The 13797-nt window shown below is 34.8% G+C and overlaps 1 protein-coding gene across 3 annotated transcripts in view; it reads left to right on the forward strand.

Annotated features, from left to right (window-relative positions):
• ATP9B (ATPase phospholipid transporting 9B (putative)) overlaps positions 1–13797 on the forward strand; it is a 171967-nt gene that overhangs the window by 30116 nt on the left and 128054 nt on the right. For 2 of the 3 annotated variants that reach the window (XM_063325761.1, XM_063325762.1), the window contains exons 4-6: positions 169–282; positions 3907–4015; positions 13284–13342. In XM_063325761.1, coding sequence (XP_063181831.1) covers positions 169–282; positions 3907–4015; positions 13284–13342 — 282 coding nt within the window. The remainder of the gene's footprint in view (positions 1–168; positions 283–3906; positions 4016–13283; positions 13343–13797) is intronic. The other variant, XM_063325763.1, reaches the window with a different exon arrangement.

Consider the following 13797-nt stretch of genomic DNA (forward strand, 5'->3'; position numbering starts at 1 on the left):
ACAGTGATCTTGATATGTATTTAATATTTGTAAAGATTGATATGAGTGGCATACTATAACAGTATGACATATAATGGTTTTATATCTGCTATCACAAAAAAGTGATTTTTATGTACGTTATGGGTACAAATTTTAAGGCATTTATCTATTTTGTGTTTTTTATTTTAGGTTTTGTATGAACAGTTCAAGTTTTTCTTGAATCTCTATTTTCTCGTCGTGTCCTGCTCACAGTTTGTACCAGCATTGAAAATAGGCTACCTGTACACGTACTGGGCTCCTCTGGTAAACAGAAAAATACTATTAACTAGAAGTTTTGGTTTTTTTAACTATATATGACAAGTTCATGTGTACATATATTTCATAAATTTGCATCTGGTAAACTACAGTGATTAAAGTATGTAACAGAAGTAAAGTGCTTATTTGAAATTACAGTATTTTACAGCAGATACTCCAGAAGCTGTTGTTGGATAGCCCTGCCCTCCACCTGCCTACCATGCTCCTGCCCCACCTCCCCTGGAGGTGGGTTTGGTAACCAGATAGTCTGTGTAGTGCTTCTTTCTGGTGCTGCTTACTTGAGAGGTTTAAAAAAAAAAAAAACAAGCAAAAAAACCTTCAGCTAGTGGAGAACCTTATTTGGTAAAATAGATGATTTGTGTGTTAAATTTCTTTCAGTTTATTGTTATTTGCTTGCTATTTTATGTTTTCAGGCTAGGTCAGAATTGCAAGCATAAATTTTTTGCATTCCTTCTGTATAGGTTTTGATCATGTCCTTTTTTTCACAAAAATTGAGATAAAATATTTTAAACCATGGATAAAGCAGGAGGAAAATGCATCTTGAAAATAAGTTATTCATTAAACGTGCTTTCCCTAATTGATTGCCCTGCCAGTTGTGCTGGATTCCTTTCAAGATGTCTTTTTATTATCGAGCCCTCTGCAGTATTTTCTTGGGAAACTGTTCAAACCAGTTGCTTCTGACTCAGATTTCCTAAGGTTTCAAAATTGTATTCTCTTCAGTGTAGGCCCTTTTGGTAGTCTGCCAGCTATATTCCCATGATTAGGAATTCTTTTCTTGTTTGTAACCAGATCACTACCTTCACTTTCATATTCCTCGCGGCCCCTCCACAACAGGTTTAAAAGCAAGGAAGGAAGAACAAATGCTTTGTTTTCTAAATTTATAAAAAAAAATAATTGTATTTTTCAGTAGCATTTATTCTCAGTGGTATTCAAGAGGAACAGTGACATGCTGACTGCTTGAGTAAAGGTCGTTCTTAACAAGTCAATAGAGTAAATATTCTGGATTGATTTCATTGTTTTAATTGTTGCAACATGTGTCCTTTTAAGTATTGATAAGTGGAGAGATGGTCCTGAAGGTTCGTCACACCTCTATTTCCAGACAACTTTTGGCTTCTGCTGCAACAAAAAAACACTTCCAAGACAGAAAGCTTGTTCAACAGTGGGATTTGAAATGGATATTTACAAAGGTCTTTGTCACTGACCCAGTAAGAAAAGACAGCAGTCAGCTTTGTCTGGAAGTTGATCTCTTCACAGTGAAGTGCTGTGTACAGCTCTGTACCTTAGTGGGGTAGTAAGAAAAAAACAACAAACCACTTAGCATCTCAGCTGTGCCCAAAAAAGGGAGAAAATACTGTATTTTGCAAACACTGATAATCTATCTGTATTGACGTGTTTGTCTTACGTGAGGATATTTTGAAGGATGTTTCCCAGTCTTCACATACATCTTGAAAATACAATAATATCTCAGTTAGTGCTAGTGGTACCCGTTTTTGCTAAACTCACTTTTTTTTCTACTTGTTAATCTCCAGGTAAACGAGACTAATTGATGTTGAGTAAGGTTCAGTATGTATTATGAAAATATAAAACATTTAAGTCAGACCCATTAGGCTATCTCTGAAGCTTGATTTTCTTTAAAGAGCATGTAACTGCTGATAAATTTTTCAATAATAACAGAGAGGTGGCTGTGATTTCGCTTGTATATTCTCTCAGTATTTTAAAGGAAATGAAAAATGGTTTGACCTGATACTTTAAATCAACTGAATAGAAGTTGACTATGTGCTAAAAAGTTTTTTGGTTTCTTTGGTGGTGTGGGGTGTTTGTTTTGGGTTTGCATTTGTTTTGTCTTTTGTTTTTTACTTCAACAGTTTTTACAACAAACAGAAATAATACACTTAGATCAAGCACTGGAGTTCTTCAAATGACTGTATTTTAGTGGTTTGTTTTCATTCGCACAGTAGCAAACGGACTTCTCATTTCCAGTCCAACATGCAAAGGACGTAAAGCATACAAGTTTGATTGTAAGCACTATGCTATATATCTTTAACTGCTAACAGTTAAAGGAAGATGACAGGGGTTTTTTGTGAGATTGGTTTCACAATTTGAGCTCCGCTTTGGAAGAGCTCAAGTTCCGTTGAGCAAATGGGGAAAAAAGGAAATGTCTTTCTTAAATTGTTCCTCCTAGTAATGGTCAGCTGTACTGAGCTGCCTGGCAACGTACGGTGACCACTAGGGGAAATTCTTGCAGTTAACAACCTTGCATTCTGTGCTTTGATTAGTGTCTAGATAATAAGATAGGTGCAAATGGGAAATATATTTGAAGGTGCTTCAGGAGTGCCCTTTTTATGCTGCTAAAATACCTATACTGCCAAAATTCATGAAAATGCTGCTGCCAGAAAAGGGGAAAACCTTACTGCTCATTCATTCATGCCCTAGGAGTGAAAAGGAATGCATTTTGCAAAGGCACTTTTTTGTTCTATGTAGTTCTAATATAATTGTTGTAGCTAATGTAAAGCTGAACAAATAAGTGTTTAACTATAAGGTCGCAACAGAGTAAGCCTTGAAATTTTGGGCTGGAACTGCAAAACAGCTCTTGCTATTGAAAAGGAGAATTTTAGTCAAGACTTCCTTAGGAAAACCCTACACCTTCACTCTTTTCTTATTGCTGGGAGGGTAGGGGAAGGTTGGGCTTCCACAAGAAAAGAAGTCTGATGCTATAAATTTTCTTCTATAGGAGCAAAGTATTGGTGGGCATCTGAAGCTAGATAGATAATCTAGAACCTTATCTGTTGGAGGATTTGTGAATATTTGAATTTTTTAGCCATCTTACTTAAAGATAAGATTCTTTTACTGTTGAAAATTTTATTTCCTGTTCACTGATGGAGTTTAAGAAGCCAGAAGACCATATCTGAGGAGGTGTAGAAAGGCAGAGACGAAACTCTTACATGCTTATCCCTGAACTGTTTTGTGTGCTTTTCAGCTTACTATCTTTTATGGCTAGAGACCATCTTAGTTGCGTGTAGCGCACTCTGTGCTTCCAGCAGAAGCTGCAGTAGCACTATCCTGTGAAAGTAGCAGCCAAAGCATCGAGATACTTAGTTTTCCAGAACAATCCCCCCCTTTTTCTTTGTCAATATTTGTGACATATTGGTAAATAACTGCATTTAAAATGGCAAATTTAATTAAACTAGACATCTGTTACCTTTTCATTTCTGTCTGCTGGAAAAAGGCAGTGAACTGAGGATTGGAGACTTAATGTTTTTGGTAAAACCCTCAAATTTGTGGAAGATAGGGAAATATGCTTATTGAACTAGAATGGCTGTCTTTAGCTCATCCAAAGCATTTTGATTTTTTTAAAATTTCAAATTATAGCTAAATTACATGTATTTGGAGTTGTAGTTATTCTAATTATATCTGTACAGTGTACAAGTATGGTTTTCCTTTTCTTGGACTAAACCAAGATATTATTTTAACAGATTGAAGAAAACACCAAAACCCGAATGAGGAAAAAAGTAAATATTCAAAGCACATGTTCCTACTCTGTATAGTGTTCCTACTTGTGTATCTCTATTCCAGCACTTTTACAATTCTGAATTGCGTAATTCTCTTTAACAGGGATTTGTTTTGACAGTCACGGTGGTACGGGAAGCCGTTGATGAATTTCGACGTTACAAGAGAGACAAGGAAATGAACTCACAGTTATATAGCAAGCTGACAGTACGAGGTTAGCAAAACCATTTGTATAAATCCTTAAAATAATTCATCTTATATACACATTTACAGACTTTCAGTTCAAAGAAGTAAGTCTCAAGCTGCACTATTCAGAATGAAACTGATACTGAACTAGAAGTGCTTGATTTCCCTCAGATAAATATGATTGTTAATCTTGATCTGTTTAAGAAGTGTTGTAAATCTTTTCTTGTTTGTAAAGGAAAGGTGTATTTATATAATTGTATATATTTTTGAAGCATTCTGCTGTTTAGTACTATTGCTTCAAAGTGCAGTTCTCCTCTGAAATTGATACTGAACAGTAACTCAGCAACACTGTCAGCTGTGTATCAAGTGTATATAGGAAATAAGGGATCAGTAACTAAGAAATATGATCTAATTAAAATTTACTAGAGTCTTTCAAACTTAGTGGATATATTTGTGCTTAAGAAAAGGAAGATGTATTGTGAGTCAGCTTCAGTATATCGATTTCAGTTTCTGCGTATAATTTGAAATCTATATGATCATGCAGTACAAACAGCCAGTTTTCTTTCCAGACATTAATAAAAGGAGAAATCACACTTATGACTTTTTTTGGACTTGAAACCTTTAATAGTTTTTCACAAAGACTTTTCAGGAAATGAAGCACTTCAGCTGCTAAGTGACAATTAAATTTGGTAGGATATTGTAAACTTTAAACATGGGTGTAACAGAAAAAACTATGCACTCCTCTCCACTTTTATATTGCTTAGCACATTTTAGTGTTTAGATTCAGAACAGAGTACCACAGAGAAAGGTGCCAAAAAATAATGAATAACCTATTATCAAGTCAAACTGTAATGAGTAACCTTACAAAACAACATGATCTTGCATATTACCCTTGAAAGTTATTTTGCTGCAATATCCTGGGAAGTCTCTGTTAAGGATTTTCCTTGGCATAAAAGTTCTAGAAAGTGGGAAGTTGTTAAGGAACGTGAGGTTGCGTCTCAAGCGGTCAAGAGTATGTGGCATACATTGTGTCAAGTGTAAATTCTGTTCACTAATTCCTGACGTACATTTCACTGCACTTTTTAGTATATTTTGGTGAATATCTTCTGAGAGTCAGGGGGAATAGTAGCCTCACCAGATCTGGGAGTCTTCATTAGAAACTAAACTCTTGGAGTAGCTCTGGATAATATTCTCTCCAGAAAAAAAATGGATGAAAAGCTTGTAATGTAGCACAAGTATGTTCTGTCTGAAATCTTACCCCATTTTTTTTAAAGTAATTGCAAGGTAAGTAAACAGGCAACAGTCTCATTAGTGATGATGTAACCTAGCAGCTGAGAGGAGTTTATACTGCTTCCTCACTGTATGGAGACTTGCATTTTTTCTGGAGTTTGCATAGAGAAGGGAACAAATGTTGGGAATATTTGCCTGTCATTCTTCCCTTCCTTGTCAGTCTGAAATAGCTTCATCAACATTTAGACATACCATTGTGGAACTTGGCGAATGGGCTAGCTGTCATTTGTTCAACACAAGTGGTTGCATTGCTGGCCTCCTGATCTTTACAGTCTTTAATGCAATCTGTAAAGAAATGGACTCTTAACAGCTTTTCTTGCAAATTTTTTGCCTAACCTACTATTTGTTTATTTGTTTTTTAGATCTGTTACAGTAGGCCACCGAACACTCACCTTTCAACCAGATAGAACAATCCTACCCTATTCAGCAATAGTGTTAGTAATTTGAAATTCTTAGTTCTGGAAGCACATGTGTAGTTTATAGTTACCAGTGTGACGTAAATGTCAAGACTGACATTTGCTGTTCTAAGAGCTAAGTTTGCTGCTTTTTGTGCTTCTTTTTTTCACTTGTTTAGAGTTAATCTTGGAGTTTCTGGTAAATTGCTAGGCATTTAAGCAGCATTTAAGTAGAAGTTTTGGAATCCTGATTTCTTTGTTCCCAGCTCATGCAATATTTCATGCGAGTATGTGTATTTGAGAAACTTCTCATTTTGTAGCTTCTCCTAGAAATACAGAAGTTGTCAAATTAAAATCAGATTTGGTCACCTTGACACAGCTGTTTTCTAGATATGGAATAGAGATTTAAAAAAACTATACAGTAGTATATAGGTAAAACCCAAAAGTTACATCAGGAACTGACAGGTAGAGAGCAGTGACTTGTTCAAAAGCAGTTTTAAAAATGCCCTTTTTAAAAAAGGATATCAGCTTTTACCCACAACGTGTATGTCTATTTTGTCTTTCAGGTTTTGCTGTCAGTGCCATCATGATTTCATGCTTGGTTTTTGTTCTGTGTGTTTTTTGGTGTGTTTTTGTTTGGTTTTTTTTTGTTTTTTTTAAGACCATGATACTCTACAGAAGTAAAGATTCTGCTTACAGTGCACCCTGAATTGCATGTAGACAGTGGTGTGATCGATGAGCTAACAATGTTTTGAGTTATGGCCAGTTTTAAGAATGAAAACATTACCGCAGTGCCCACTCAAAATTAAGCTGTACTAAAAATTGCCACAAACACATGCATAAAATAATGAATAGATGATGAATTGCACCTTTTTCATAATGTAGGGTTCTTTTCATAGCAAAGCATTCTGAAACTGAACAGTATCACTTTGAGGCAAAAAATGGGACTTCCTGCTATGATAAAATTAGACCAAGATTTTTACAGGTTTTGAGAAGGATTTGGGTATTTATCTGTGCAAATTAATAAAGTCAAGTACTACACTTCTGCAAATGATTTTTTATAAATAACTTTCAATAGAATTACCTGATTCTTAATATCGGCAGTACTCTTCAATTGCAAAAATTCAGTTAGGCTTACTGTACCAACCTACAGGCTAATGGTTTGGAGAAAGAAGGCTTTGTTACTTGTGAATGAACAAACTTGATACTGATTTAATTAAAAGCCTGAAAATCGATGCCACTCTTAAGAGTCACTTTTCAGAATGGAACTGCACTTTATACTGCTCTAGCATCTTTTTTTTCTTTTTTTTTCTTTTTCCCCAGTGATTTTGACTTGTGTAGGTTTTACAGTCTTTTCTTTGAAATGGGTATTTTTTCCATCTCAAAGATGGAGAAACTGACAGAGAGAGGTTAAGCAGGTTGCCTTTGCTCAAATTAGACAGTAGGAAAACTGAAGGTTAGCAAGGTTCAGTGTTATCCTTGATTTAATTGTACCATTTTTGGAAGATAAACATGAGAATTTAATCACTTCTAGTTAGTTATTTTGCAGAAGTGTTTGTTTACTATAGGGAAACAAACATTTGTAGCAAGAGAAGCTACTGGGATTTGAATTGTGATTAATTACTTGTATAAAAATAGTGTGGGTAGGCTGATTTGTAAGTTAAAATTCTTTTATACAGCATTGCAATAGATTAAAATCAGGAATTCTCTGACTAGCTAGCAGTGTTGACTTTCTGTGGAGTGATTATTATTAGCCTCAGGAACCCCTAAACAGGTAAAACGTGAATGTTGTCTTCTGACATGTATGTTGCTAATGTAAGAACTACCAGCTTTTTGAAGATGGTGGATTCACAGTAATGACTCTTGAAGACGTGGAATTTCTTTTTAGTAATTTATGACCTTGAATAACTACTTGTTCTAATCAGTAGGTCTTAGTTTTTTTAATAATAATGAGCTGTTCCGAGGAGGAAATCAAGGGAGAATGGGGCATCGGATTTAAGTGTTACTTCGTTGTACTCACGCATCCATGGCCAGTTTAATGCCTACACAGGAATTCTGATCCAAGAGATACCCGATGTTACGCAGTTTTCTCTTTGACATGTACCATGGCAAAGCTCAGTCATCCCTTGGTGAATTTCCTATGTGTAACTTTGCACTTGTCAAGAAAGTGAACCTGCTACGTGTTAAGTTTGAATGGTTTCTACTTTTTCAGCCCTTTGTGGCAAATGAGGAAACATGCAAATCAGTAAATGTATTGAATTTTTTTCTGAACAAGTTAATTAAATGTACCCATCTCCATGCCTTTCATGTGAATCTTTTCCTATGTATACTTTCCTATGTTATGGTATTGAATCTCTTCAGTTGTTCAGTGTATGATGCATTCTGCTGTCTTAATCTTTTTATTAAGATGTTTGTTGCAAAATCTGCTTTCCTTTTTTCATATCAAATGGGATGGAGGACGAGTATCTGCCTGTAGAATTGAAATTATCTTGCTATTGACGATCCTGTCAATTTAATTGCCTTTTTCTGCTTCAGAGCAGCTCACCTGCATATCCTTTTGTAAAGCAGAAGCTGCAATGGAAAAAATTTTAGACCTGTGCATGCAGGTTTGGGAGGACTTCTGTTTTTCTTTCCTAAAGGACGATTATACTTTTGTTGCAGCTTGTCTCGTGCATTTTGATATGACTAGTTAAGTGTCAATGAAAAAATGCTGCTATTCTGCAGAAGAATCACCTCAAGTTCGTAAACTGGCTATTACCTCTTTCATTAAGCTGCCAAAAGCCAATTGGATAATAAAATCGTAAAGCAATTTTAACTGTGTTTCCCTTTCCATTCTTCAAATTGGCAGTCCTGCCCTGAATCTTTCTTAGTTAGGTTTGCCCATGCAGTATTAATGAAGTTTTGAAGAAAAAAGATCAAGAAGAAAGTAAGTATGATAGTCACAACTGTGAGTTGCAGAAGCAGCATGCATCTGTCACTTCATCCTAGGATGTTTGACATGATTTGCGGAAGTGTTGCAGAACTCGCTCTCACCTGCCAAGCAAAAGAAAAAAAATGAGTGGCAGGGGAGAGGAGATTAACAAAATAATTCCATCCAGGCTTCCAATTCCATCCAGACTTAGGTCGTTGCTGTATCCTTAAAGGGTGTTTAAGAATACAGTGAAGTTGAAAATGTATGCCAAAACTGAGCGAAATTGAGAAAATACCAATAACTGTTACGCATAAGAGAACAAAGTGTGAAAGCTAGTGTATTTCCTTTACAATTGGAGAATTGAGAGGTCTGTTTTAGAGAGCTACAGTGATTTGAATTTTTTTTTTTTTTTACTTTTGAACTTCTGTTTATGCAGTGGGAGCTGCTCTGTTCCTAAAATGACACATCACTGAATTTATATCTCAGTTGACCTTTTTTTAAATAGCAAAATGGTCTCTGTCAAGCGGCAGTCAGTTTTCAATCACTTATACCTATGTTATCTGCAACTTTAAAGTAAGATGTTTGTTAGAATGTCTTGATTATTGTAATATTATTCTTTTGCAGTTATTTGAAATCTGTATTGAAACTTCTTCTAACATTAGAATTTCAGCTCTTCAAGAGCAGGTCATCCTGATTTTTAAAAAGCAACTGCATTAAAAAACAACAACGTTCTTTCTGAATCTACAGGCACAACATTAGGTCTTTATTGCTTGTAGTATTTCAGACCTACTGACAACTTCATTCCTGGTATTTAGACTATTTGGAACAGATAAGTTTTTTAAAGAACTGTATCAATTTAATCTATCTGATTAGGGAAGCAGTAGGCAACTGCAGAAACAGAACTTGAAATTTTAATGTAAGAATGAATTTCAAAAAGAGGCTGGAAGAGAGGAAATGTCAAGGGGAGTGTTTTCTTCCACATTTTTGCAGCCTCCAGGAGACTGGATAAGAAAGAATGAAGGCTTTCCATTTCATGCAAGAGGAGAAAGTACACAGAGGAGAGGAGTTAGGAAGCTTCTCTCTAAGAGTTTTCAATTGGTGATTAAAGGCTAACCTCAGTTCACTATGTAAGATGGAGTTTGAAAGAAGGACCTAAGGACAGGGCTTGCACTCAAAGGTCAGCATCCTCATTTTAGACTCACTGTAGGCGTAAGCGTTCTCCCAGCTCCTCTTGTATTATGTATACTCTAATCATGCTGACAATTGGAGCTAACAGATGCCAGATAAAATTTTCTTATGGTCTGTACTTGACTCCTTTCACTCAAGAGTTTTACATTTATGGGATAGAGACAGGCTGTGTTACCAACTCCAGAAGCAGTACTTCAGACAGTGCTCAAGGTACCATGGGTAACATGTAATAGCAAACTAAAAAGAATTTGAAAATGCGACTCAGAAGTTACTGTTCTTTCAGGAGTGCGCTGCACTCAGGTAGTAGAGACAATAAAAAGAAACGAAGTAATTTCTGATATAGTATACGCTCACATTTTGTTTACTTCATTTCTTAAATTTTTATGCGAAATACTTGTTAGCACATATAAGATATTTATTAGTTTTTAAAATCATTGCAATTCATTTCAAAAGGCTTTATCTTGGGAGTATAATGAATTACTACAGACACATTTCAGTGTTCCAGTTCTGCATAATTCTATATGTTGCTTTAGGCGAAAGCCTTGCGCCTTGGTGGACTATAAAGTCTGGATGCGCAGCCACTTCTGACAGCTTTGGACTTTTTATTGGTAATTACACAGATGGTGAAGAGTGTTTTGCTACGGAGATGTTTTTAGGGAAAAAATAGTTCGCAAAAATAATTGGTGCAGTGAATAACATTCAGTGTCTTTTTTTCTCTATATGCATCTTCACTAAGTTGTAGTATTGCATTATTTTAATGTTCTCTGAAATGGTGTCTAATGATTCTCATTTTTGTTAGTCTGAAGGAAAGTGTTATTTGTTGACTTTTCAAAACGTAAGCCACTTCTTGAATTACTGCCACATTTTACCATTATGTTTTTAATGGAATATGTCCTGCCATTCAGATTCATTGTAGAATTAAGCGCCTTGTATGTCACAGACCACTTCCTTACGTGTGGGGATATACAGGATGCTCTAACAAGATATGTTAGTGTGTAATAAAGACAGTACTCTGTAGCACTATACGCAGCCACCTAGAAAACAGTCTGATAAGGAAACTTTTCAATTCAGATGTGAAATTCCTTGGATTGCTAGTCTGAGTACAAGCAAAGGTGCAGTGTGGGTTCCTGTTGGTGTACTTGGCAATGGGAGTCTTTGCTTTTTGTCTGCCCTACATCATGTTGCAAACGAGTGTTCTACCTTCTCTTGTCCTCTGGGACTTAGCGTCTTTTGATCTGAACTGTAGATGCTGTTAGAAAATTACTGTGGAAGATTAAATTGTTTAAGCTGATAAAATTGCTAGTAATAGGATTTGATTAGTATCTCTGAATGGTTTTGGTCATATATGACTGCATAGGTGGTGTAGATCTGAGACTTAATGCAGCTGGTACTAGGATTTTTGTGTCTGTTACTACTGTAATCAGTTGCTTTGCTTTATCACACTGATAAATGGATAAAAATTGTTAGCAGAGAAATTGAAAACAAAATAGGAAATGCTATCCTTCTCGTAAAGCTAACAGACCTAGAATTAGGTCTGTTATTATAATTATATTATAATATATTATAATATATTATAATATATTATAATATATTATAAAAACATTATAATGTTTTTCTGGTATATATTATTAACTTCTAGTCAAAACATAAGAATTTATAAAGAGAATACACAGGCTTATGCAGTTAAGCAGACTAAATATGTTGATTTGGTATCAGAGTGTTCTTTTAGTGGTTGAGTTTTAGTATTAGTTACTTTAGAGTAATAAAAAAAATATTAAAGTTGTTGAGAGATTGTCACTAACAATCTCCATAGGTATCCTGAAACTCCTGTGGAGAACTGCTGATGTTTCTCGCTGTAGCTTTTTATACATTGGTCTTCTACTCCCTTCACTCACAAATGTGTTATGGCAGAGTTAGGAGTCAGATCGAAGATATATTTTGTTTTATATTTGCAGGAAGGTGTTTTTGGCAACTGAAAAATTGAATTGCTGAAAAAGAACATTCTCAATAACAAAGACTGGCTTTCAGAAATAACTTCGCAGACAGGCCAAACAAAAGCTCAGATTTTTCCTCTGACATTGCACGTTTTACAAGTGCTAATGTCGTAGAAAATATATTTAAAATTAGCTATAGGCATACATTATTGACTGAATTAAATATAAAAGAGCTGTTACTTTTGTATGAAATGCAACTTTAAAGAGCAAGTACTGAAAATTTACTCATAACGTGAATCTTACTACCTTTGACTAAATGCATATGTTAAGTACAAGGAATTTTTTGAGGTTAACTACCTGATCTCTCTTCATTGAGAGTTTTGATGAGGAGGTCTCATGGAGATTCGGAACCTAGCTTAGTTTTTATTTTCTAACAACTTACAACTTTATAACTTTGAGAGATGATGGAATGTGCATTGAAAAATCTACTATTCATAATACTTTTGATTAAATTCCAAACTGATTGACGCTTATCCTGTGATTTTGTGGGTCTTCTGTTCTAATTTATTCAGTCTGATTTTTATTTAGAACTCTAGCACCTTACCTGACATGCTTGTCGCCTGATACCTGCTGATTTATCAACTGTTATATCTTGGAAGAGGATATCCATATGTCATGACCTGTTTGTTTACAAGTTTTTTGTTTGGTTTTTTGGTTGTTTTTAACTTGGGGAATAAAATTTTTCTGGAATTGTTGCAAGGACCTGGGACTAGAACTCCTAAATTCTAATGAGGTCAGCAGTGACATTTTGGGCAGTAGCTTAACCTCTCTGTCTCAGTTTTTCAGTCCGTTAAAAAAGAATGTTAAAACTCAACCGTCTTGCAAATATTAATACTGTACAGAACATACAGAAATTAAATTGGTACATGTGCTGTATATATTTTTGAATGAGTTGTTCACAGCAGTTACTGAATGGGCAGCTGTAGAGAATGAAAACCCCTCTATTTCAGCATTTGATATTTTACTTTTCTAAAACGAAATCTTCCGGCATTTCTCCTAACTTGAGGGACTTACCTGTTTTCCACTATAATTGCCAACAAGTGTCAGACAGTGGCAATTACATCAGTAACTTTTGTGGCCACGCAAAGCTACCTGTTAGTAACTGTGCTGTGACTTGTGTGTGAGAATGCCCCATGACTGTAAGCCTAACAACTCTTGACTTGTCCGAAATAGAAGTGCTGTCTAGCAGGATATGTGAAAGATTCCTTTTTCCAATTTCACAACTCTGTTCCTCATACTACAGATCAGACTTGAGAATCTTCCGTATATATTTTTTCTTGTAATACTTCTACAATAGCTAACTGGTTGCAAAGCTAGACTTTTTTAACCAGTGAATTATTTATTTAAACAGATGAAATTATTTATTAATGTCTTTGTCAGAGATCTACTTTGTGTAAATTGTAACATTTTCACCAAACAATAATGTCTTCAGTTATAACTTGCATTCTGGGATTTATATTCTTGTGACTCTTTATTAATGACTGCCTAAGTTGATTACATTTCTTCTTTTTTTTTAAGGTAAAGTGCAAGTTAAGAGTTCAGACATACAAGTTGGAGACCTCATCATAGTGGAAAAGGTTGATACTTTTTAAATATATTTTAGAGACTAAAGATTATTGACATGCTAATTATCTTCTGAAGAGAAGTATATCGAGGTACTTATCTGTGAAGTACTAACTAGTTGGTATTTTAGTTCAAGTCTTATGAGAATCTTGAAGGAAGTCTGGTTTTGGATTAATTATAAGCTTAATTGAATGTAAGCATTTATGTTTTGTGAATTGGTATGTGCTTGAATTTATTTAGTGAAGGGAATACAATTACTGAATTAAATTCTCTGGCTTGTGCTGTGGTGAATGTTCTAAGCTGTCTGATTACTAATACATTCCTTCTGATGTTCAAATCAGTGTTTTTTCTATGTCTGAAGCCTTCAAAGATAAGTTTTATTCACATATAAAAATAGTTATATAATTATAATATGTATGTAATATTATATTATACATAAATAATATAAAAGTTTATATATTTTTTAAAA

Source organism: Chroicocephalus ridibundus, chromosome 2 (assembly GCF_963924245.1).
Source record: "Chroicocephalus ridibundus chromosome 2, bChrRid1.1, whole genome shotgun sequence".
NCBI classification, from domain to species: Eukaryota; Metazoa; Chordata; class Aves; order Charadriiformes; family Laridae; genus Chroicocephalus; species Chroicocephalus ridibundus.